The 9,708-nt window shown below is 37.9% G+C and overlaps 1 protein-coding gene across 1 annotated transcript in view; it reads right to left on the bottom strand.

Moving 5' to 3' along the window:
• Positions 1-703: 703 nt before the first annotated feature.
• EGLN1 (egl-9 family hypoxia inducible factor 1) overlaps positions 704-9,708 on the bottom strand; it is a 34,153-nt gene continuing 25,148 nt past the window's right edge. Inside the window, 4 exon segments of the mRNA XM_048047260.2 lie at positions 704-3,438; positions 5,389-5,456; positions 6,939-7,075; positions 8,775-8,894. Of these exon segments, the coding sequence (XP_047903217.2) occupies positions 3,374-3,438; positions 5,389-5,456; positions 6,939-7,075; positions 8,775-8,894 (390 nt within the window). The 3' untranslated portion in view covers positions 704-3,373.

Raw genomic sequence — 9,708 nt, 5'->3', positions numbered from 1 at the left:
GCTGCACTTAGGTGTGAGCCTAGCACGCTGACAAAAGCCACCACCTTAGAGCATAGCTGAGCCCAGCAGGTATCGATAGGTGTGCCAGAAGGTGCACTACGGCTGGCAGACTCAGCCAGAGATCCAGGCAACTCTTCCTGGGCCTGCAAGGACAAACAAGGGCACGTAGGAGTGCTTCACAGGAGCTGGAGCAACGGCTCCACTCAGATGCTTCCTTGATTACTGGATAGCCCTTTAAGACTCAATTGAAAACTGTAGGAAAATGGTGTGGCATCTTGTATAGGCTGCCTTCTGTCGACCCTACTGCTCTCCGGCCATCTTCAGAGGGCTCACTATTCCCTAGGAGCCACGTAAAACTGAAGAGCTCCCATTAAACCTTACTAAAGCCTATCTGAAGGGGGCTTTCATTTCCTACCTCTTGCACATATCAGAAAGTGGTGAAAACCAAGAGCTGTCTCTGTGTAGGTCATTACTCCAACCGGTCAAAACCTGATGCTGTTTTTGATGGAGAAAGTCCATCACATGAAAACTGATCACCACACCCACGTAATTAGGACAGTTCAAAAAGAAACAGACCCTCCTCTAGATTAAAACCAGCTCTGATTTAAAGCACAAAAATCCATATGCCCCTTTACCAGGGGCATTTATAAATTAGTTACTATGGAGTAGTTTTTAAAAGTCACATAGATCACAAATAACCACATTGTTTTCAAGAACCTTTATACATCATCTTTTTTTAATTAGATTAGCTTTACAAGCAACTTGAGAGCTCTTTCATAATGAACACTGCTTTTCAAATTACACAACTTTATAGGCAACCTGTAAATGAATCCTGAATTTCTTTGCCTGCTATAGATAAAGGTCTCATATTTTACAGCTGGCTAACATCATGAATAAAAATAGCATTATGAAGCTTTATCTTTAACCAGGACTAGACACATACAGATCATAAGACAGTTTAAAAAATATTTTTAAAACAAGGACCTGCTTGGTGATGCTCAAGACTGAATATTCAACCGACATGAAATGAACAGTTTCTAAAGGACATTGAAGAAATGGCTGACCTGATTTGTTGACCCTATTGCAATGACTTACATGGAGTGAAAAGTTAAGCACTTTTTAAACCTGTCTGGCAAGCACAAACCTACAGTGTGATTAGAATTTGATACGTTGTGTAACTGCAAAAGTTTGAATTACAGAGGGACTGAAAAGAGTTTAAAGGCTTATGCTGTACATTTCTAAATCAAAACCAACCAAACCTCCATTAAAGTAGTATTAAAGAAGATGAAGTAGAAGAGGTGGCTTTTTTGCTTGTCTCATTGATAGCCTAAATGCACGGCAGACAAGACAGTAATGAAGATTTGCACTCCTTGGCCAGGTTGGCAGAGGCACTTACAGTAAAGGAATCCTGTCTTTTTTTTTTCCTTTTTTCTTTTTTTTTTTTCTCTCTCTGGGAAGAAATGAGGAAAGAGGAAGAGTACTGTAAAGGGCAAGAACTTATTAAAGAAAAGGAAAAGCAAAATCAAAACAAAACTGGGATTTCTGTTGGTTCTCCTAAATGATATACCAATACTGAATTTTTCCCCTTTCTGTCAGTTTGTTATTAAACAATTAGCTTTTTCATGTTTTACATGAACAATAGTAATCTTTTTAATAAAAAATTACTGAGCTTTCCATAGAAAAGGTCTCTAATTGAATACAAACTATACAGATGCTAAAATTGTCACAAGTTGTAATATATACAGAAATATTTCTGTACACTCACATTGTTTTGGCTAAGTAAGGAAATAAGGGACAGATAGAAAACTGCAGTGGGTAAGTTGATGAACCCCCAAACTCCTGTAAATATGAATGCTGTCTTTTATAGGTTTGCTTTTGTTTTCTGAAGCTTTTAAAGCTCATGAAAAAGAAGAAAAAAAACAGTGTCCAAAACATCTATTTCTTAAAATTAAGAGTATCAAAGTTTCTCACGTCATTTTTATTCTGTGATGTCCCCTTCTCCTTCAAAAAAATGAAAACAATGTAAAAGAAAGTAAAGGTTTTCTTACTAAATATATATCTCAGTATTGATCAAAGGCCAGCGCCTTTTTGGGGAAATCCTTCAGCACAGTGAAAATCTAAAGGTGTATTGCACAAGGAGCCTACAGTGATGCACTTCAGCTTCAGTGTGCCGACCATTTCCTTGATACTATATAATAGATCAAGGTGTCAACTTAAAGACTGCATGGGACACCAACATTTGGAAAGGAAATTTTGTAAAAAGTGAATTTTAGATATTCTATTAACTTATATACAAAGGAAAAGGGGATGGCAAGTATTCTTTAGAAAAGGGAGAAAGCTCAAAGTTTTCTGTCAAGTACATAAGGAGGTTCTGGGTACCTCTGATAGCCTAGGAAAGCCCTTGTATGTTCTTGTAACTTGATGGTATTTACCAGGTCCCCAAAGCCAATGACAGCAACCGATAGTGTCAAGTTCACTTAGTGCCAGTCACTTAAAAACAAAACAAAACCAAAAAACCCCAACCCAACAACAACAAAACAAAACCAAAAAAACAGAGACTGAAACTTCCCCTCCGTGGATTCAACATACAAAACCACAAACTGAATGTTACTAATAGCAAGATACTGATTTGCTTCTGTTAATAAGGTTCAAGAGGACATAGTCAAAAAACAATACAGCAGCAATTTTTAAAAGTTAAGATTAGTGTGAGATATGATATAAAACAATCAGGTTTTTAGCTGGTAATTAAAGTGCTCCTTTTCTGACTTAAGCTGTAAAGAAAATTAAAGTGATTATCAGTTACTGGCAACCCTTATATTAAATTAGGTCTTTCATGGCAGAGGAGAACAGTATGAACAGTTTTACAAAAATAGATTCATGTTATTTTGGAGAATACTGTAATTTTTTTTCCCCCATTTTTCTTTTTTTTCTTTTTTTTTTTTTTTTTTTTTAAGACTCAATTTTGATAAACTGTACCTGGTCATACAAAAATTACCCAAAATTCAAACTTTTACCATATAAAAAAAGGGAGAGATGAATTGGATTCAGCTGGATGACAGGTCTGGCAAAATATAAGGATGAACAAATTCTATGTAGGGCACTTGTTTATGTCCAGATGCATATGCTGTTTCATACTGATTGCTTATCTTCTTCACATAAGCAGTCACAGGCCTGGAGTCACAATCACATAGTACAATGCTTCAGCAGTCAAAAAATCTTCTATTTGATGCAACATTGAAACACTGTTTGCTTCTTTATTAAAATGTTGGTTTGTTGTTGATTTTCCTTTATCTTGTTATTCACATTCAAAAGTTAATAGATAGCATCAAGATTTATCAGGGAAAATAGCAAGGGGAGTTGCTAAATCATAGGCTTATAAAACGTCTTTCCCAACCGAGTCAGAAGGTTTATTAAGTTCAACCCTCACACCTTTTTCACCTGCAGAAACATGAAAAGGAAATCAGTATTACTTTTCAGCATTTATCAAAGTATAGTTTACAGAATTGCTACACCACTTTCCAGATTAGTTCTACAAAATTATCTTCAAGGATTATCTAGCACACATGATCTATCATTTTTGCACATATGCTCTGTATGCTCAATGAGCTGTGGTTATTCATCACCTCTGAAAATAGGCAATTATTTGGCTGCCCAAATAGAAAATGGAATACTTCACATCATATGTGCAGCTTGAAATTCACCATCTCAACGAAGGTGAACTTTAAGAACAGCTGTGTGAGAATCTGAGGATTTGGTCTATTGTTCTTGATCACCATATCCATAGTTTCTGGGTATTTATCCTTTTAAAGAAACTCTGAGGGATTTTTAAATCGCAATGTTGCATTTGACTTGCTCCTAAAGAAAAAATACACCTCTTCTGTCCATTTTTTCCTAACAATTAACCTTAATAACTTTAGGTACACACAAAAAAGTTCAGCTATCAAAACATTAACAGACAATATTCCATATCCATGAAAATTCACATGTATTATGCATGGCTTTGGTAAGACTGACACTAAGCCAAAAAATTAATAGCTTTCAATTTTTTATTTTATAACTTTATACTTTCCTATCAGTACAAAATAAAAAGATTCTTGTACAATTCTTGCTATGGACACAGAATAAAGAATGCAATTTTAATTGCCAATGAAACCAAAATCACAACAATGTGATTAACAGGAATAAGTTATAGAGCAAACCAGTACCAAAACTTAAATTTCTTCCTTCCTTCCTGAAGTGCCTGCAGTGCAGGGGGACACTGGAGAGGGAGGGCAGCAGCAGATACAAGCTCACCTGAGCCATTTCTGTGCATTTCTCCAACAGTAGCAGCTGAAGCTACGTGGAGATGACCAAAACGGCTCCGGCTGTGCTCCAGCTGGCTCAGAAAGCTGCAGGGTCACACGCGGGTGACACGAAGCCTGACTTACAAACGCCAACACACTTCCCGCGGGGCCAGGCAGGCGTCACCTGGCATTCTCGATGGCCTGCAAAGTGCCACTGCCACCCCAAACGCACGCAGGCCTCGGGGCCAGAAACTCGCTAACAAAGCGCTTCAGGCACCAAAAAGACACGAACAGGAATCTGATTTGGAAGCGACTGGCCTAACGTGTTCAAAATCATCATTTTCAGAACATCTGATGAAACCGTCGAGAAACTGGCCGTGTGTGTATGTGCACCTGCAGTTCACCTGATTGTGGTTTATTTTTAAACTATCGCAGCAAATGCAAAATCATGATGCATTTACAAGTATGACAGAAGTCCGAGACCATTTCTACTTATAATGCTAATTTGAACAGGAAAATTAGATCAACTTCCTCTTGAGGGAGAAGCCAGAAAAGGAAAACAGATGCTAGATATGTGGAATTGGAAATAGAGGAAGTCACTCCATTCTTTGATTCCAGACTTTAATTTTAGGCTTTTGTTTTTCCAGTAGAGAAATTCTAGTCAAGTTAAGTTGCATTCACCTGTCAGATCACTGTATCCTACCAAAAGTATTTACACGGCTCTCAGTTCTGCAGTGCCTCACAAACTCTGGTGTATTTGTTGTGTTCCACACCTACTAGAGAGACACGAGTAAGAAGCTGTATCCCCCATATGAAAAGCCTGACCAGCCTCAGGTCCCACAGGAAGTGTGTGCAGAACAAGGGGTTGACCTGGATTTCCCAAGTCACAGGCTAGCAGCTTAACCACTGGATCACCTTCCCTGTAAAGCCTATATGAGTTAAGTCTTGCTTTTTCCTCCTGCTTTTTTTGCATAAGGGAGATGAGGTTGGAGTGTTATTATTCCAGGGGAAAAAAAAAGGAAAAAAAAAAAAAGAAAAAGAAAAAAAAGAAAAAAAAAGAAAAAAAAGGAAAAAAAAAGAAGAGGAGATATTAATGAGAGATTACCTGTTAGATATTTTACTTTAGCTCGTGCTCTTTCATCTGCATCAAAATACCACACTGTTATTGCGTACCTAGGGAGAGGGATGAAAAAAGAACTCCTGAACTGTGAAGGAAAACAGACATACTACAGTGAAGCACTTGACATACAATTCAGACTAAATGAGACAAGATTTCTGCAGTTCAACAGATACAACAGATGAAAGCTTTCATAAAGCAAGCAATTTCTAATTTTTTTCCTGCTAGTAGGCATTGTCTGACCAGTCATTGAAAGGGTGACACTGATGCTTTAAGTGTACACCTTTTTTTTTTTTCCCCCAAGTGAGTTGTTATTATGGTTCTTGCCCAGGAACTGTAATACAGTCTCTGCCTTGTGACCTCATCTTTGACTTTACGCAACTATTGCTTTACCTCAGCTTTTATTTTACTTTGTCAAGTCCATCTCTGAGTCACACAAATCTTTTTTGGACGTTTGCCATAAGGGAAAGTTAACTACCCCCTTCTTACACAGTTCCTTTGGTTTTCCACGGCCCACAGAGGATTTAAATATGAAATGCCAGCTATTGAGAAAAGACTTTAAGGAGCTTTAGTAAATGGCATTTCACCCTCTGCCTCTGCCCAGAGCGTGGAAGGGGGAAGGGAGAGTGGGGCAGCCTTGGGAAAGGCTCTGAGTGCTGACTGCAGTTTCAAATTACTTCTTGCAAAGGTACTTGTGTTATCTCACAGCCCCAGTTAATGTTCAGTGCTCTGACCATCAAAACGTGTTGCAACATGTGCAACAGGAAGTTTGGATTAACGACTCCAATGATTTACCTATTAACACTATCTGGTAGCATTACTTAAAATGTCAGGCAGTGAATGCATTCACATTTAGCATCATCCTCTCCCCAAAACAGGGACAAAAGAGGTTTCAAGTTCCATCCGTGACTCAGAGTGGAACGAACTCTTGCAATACTCCAAAGAAAAAGAAGAGTTTTGTGTATCAATGGTTATTACCACCCCACAGCCCTCTCCCAGTTCCCAAACTAAGTCACCTGTCAAGTAAAGAAAAGGGAGAGTGAACGTACCTATTTGCTAACAACTACCTCCTTCCCAATGAAAGCAAGCATAAAACCGAAGCTCCTGGTCAATCTTTAAAAAACACAGAACTGTGCTAATGACAGTGGGAAGGGACCACAGTATAAAGCCATTACACAGAAACAATGCAGACGATCAATACCTCTTGGCTGTGCATGGTGTCATCCAGCTCTGTGAATTACACGCTCAGAAATTTCTGAGGATTCAAGTACCTCCCCCTATCCACCTTGGCTAAGAGAATGTTCTCTCCAAAATGAGAGATCAGACATCGGTACCAACTCAGCAGCACAGCAGAAGTCTATCCAACCATTAGGAAAACAAAACCAAACCAAACCCTTTGCCATAGTGTAACTGGAATTTGGGATGGAAAAAACTAGGATCGGGTTCATAATTCACAGTTTAATACATTTCTTGTTAGGAATCCCTCACCTTTTGATAAAAGAAGCATCGTGCAATGTATCTGAGTCCATGAGCCCTACCTTGTAGCAAATGCTGGCTGTACTTCATGAGGGTTGCGGCGATCAGACCAGAAGAATAGCAGTCTATCAAATTTGGGTTCAATATCTGCGAATTGGGCTTTACCTTCTGGAAATATCCGGAGGATGCCTCCACTTACCTACAAATTAAGTATTTAAAAGCAGTGCATTGAATATAATGAAATATTATTTTCAAAGTACTGAGTATCATATTTAAAAATATTTCAGATGTATTGAGCTGAAATAAAAGCCTTTATCTTTATACATGCTACAGAAATAATGACCCTATGGCTTTCCTGTAAATGCACTTCATGTAGCAAGTTTTACATATTTTTCACCAAGTAATTCCAAAATACTTGCAAATATTAAACCTCCATTCATGTTTAAATAAAAGGCATGGTTTTAGATTGGTTGGATTTTAGTTGTATCACCTACTTGCAAAAAATAAATGAACAAAACTGAATGATATGATGCACGTGGCTAAAAATATGCCCATACAGTACAGAAACATTGTATTTCACATCTGAGTATCACCCCTTCCCATTAACGGGATCAATTCATTTAACAGCAGCAGAAGCAATAGTTTGATGTCGTATTTCTATAATTAAGATGAGGAAAGACTAGGGAACTACAATTTAAAGCTAAAACCTGTATTACTCCAATTTAGATCCCTTACAGGCTTTGAAAAACAGTTGGAGCTACCTATACACACCTAGAAAGTATCACAAGATCAGACTGTTTTTAAGTCACGTTAACTTCTTCCTACTGACAGTATTGATGTTGTTAAATGCAAGAGAGGTTTTGCAGGAAATCACATACCTTTGTTCATAAATTAAATAACCAGCTAGTAAATTTTTAAAGTTATTGGGAAAACGCAATCTGTTTTAATTCTAGAGTTTGAAATGCATCCAATTGTTCCAGGAGAGAAACTGTAATCCATGCACGTTAAGATGTTCTGTCCAGCCAGTACACTTGTGAAGTGTACAGGGGAAGTACACGTCAAGATGCTGTCATAGCAAAGAAGGTTAACAATTTATTTCCTAATTGAAGGATGAAATTTGACATTTCCAAGAGCAGTCAAAAAGATTCAAGTGCACCCATTTCTCACTCAGCTTTCTGATCTGCAAGTTTTATGTGAGCATGTTCTTGGTCTCATTTTCTCATCCAGCTCTTGTAAGAAATGGATTGCACCCATAACGAAAAAAAGAAAACCTCCTAGCTGCAACTTGTTATCTATATTTGGTGCCCCCGATTCACACAGAAACTGAATGCTCAAGTACTCTTCCACTTTTTATTTCCTAGGTATTATGACAGAAATATCACTTGTTTTATTTTTTTTCCCCATATACAATGAGAATGAACTTCTGTACAGCTGACTGCACAGCAGTCACAGAACAAACAAAGCTATCTTTGCATTACTCTCTCATGCTATCAACACACACAGTTAATTATATCCTTTCTCCAAACCTACCTAAACCACTGGATTGCAAGGATAATCCTTATTAAAAAGTTAGTCATCACATCTATGGAGAGTTTTAAACCGATGGCAGTAAATTCTTAGACCACTCTAACTGTTATAAATGCTCATCTATTCTACACCTTGCACCCACAGTAACATTAAGACTTAGGCTGATTTGAATTATACTGATACCTTGAAAATAAATGCCTCATCTATAAAGCATCTCACTAACTGCTCGATCAACAAGGCAAAGGACATCCACAAATAACAAAATGTAAGAACAGTACTAAGCACAGACGTTAGGAAGGACACGAACAAAAACCTACAGCAAAGATGCATTAGCAAGTACATGTAAAAAATTATAGAAAGAAGTTGCATACCTTGGCATCCCAGTCTTTATTAAGATAATATATACATGTAACACATCTTCCATCTCCGTTTGGGTTATCGACATGGCGCACATATCCTGTTCCATTGCCTGGATAACAAGCCACCATAGCCTAGAGTCAAGGAAGCAGAAGTGATAATTACTTTTTCTGTGTTGGGGGAAAAGTCTGTATTTTATCTGTATTGGCTCCTACATAATCCATACAAAAGCAACACAAAATTTAGATAAAAATTCTTTTACCGCTATTTCTAATGAAGTTTTCTTTGTAGTTAAGAATAGCTTTTGAACACGAGCAGATGTCTACAACAAAGGCGTGAAACACATTGCGAGGAACACTGTTAAGGTATTGGAGGTGAGGTTGCTCCCATGTTGCTCAGACTTCCCTCCCTTGACTGAGATATAGGAGAGGAAAAACATCTTGTTTATAATTTAGTAGCACACGCTTCTTCTTGTGATAGAGGTACTAGTTCTCCAGACTCAAGTTCACAGCTATCCTTTTCACGTTTTTTTCTTTTTCTTCTCTGTTTCCAATGTAAAGAGTTCCTCCCCAAAAAGTAGTGCCAAACTTTATCGTAGGAGACTTGTTAGACAACACAATTAGCCCATCTTAATCACTCCAAGTGCATTCTTTGGCTTGTCTTTTGTCCTGTACATAGGAGGTCTTTGAACCTTTGTTGGAACAAGTCTACATGTACAACAAAAACATATTTTTCAGTCAAGTGAGAAATTGAAAATAGACACTGAACAGTAATATCCAATAACCTTAGAACATCAAACTATTTTCAGTACAGTAGTATATATAACTTCCTATGCCGCACTTATCCAAGGCGACTGAAAGACCCCTGGAAGGTGGTTTAGCTCGTTAGGACTTGGATGTGCATGTGCAACAAACTGGCCGTCTTGCTCACTCACGGTCTGATTAGCTT

The sequence above is a fragment of the Anser cygnoides genome, chromosome 3 (genome assembly GCF_040182565.1).
Source record: "Anser cygnoides isolate HZ-2024a breed goose chromosome 3, Taihu_goose_T2T_genome, whole genome shotgun sequence".
In the NCBI taxonomy this organism is placed as follows: Eukaryota; Metazoa; Chordata; class Aves; order Anseriformes; family Anatidae; genus Anser; species Anser cygnoides.
Note: the sequence above shows the minus strand (reverse complement) of the source record. Positions and strands in the feature narration are given on the sequence as shown.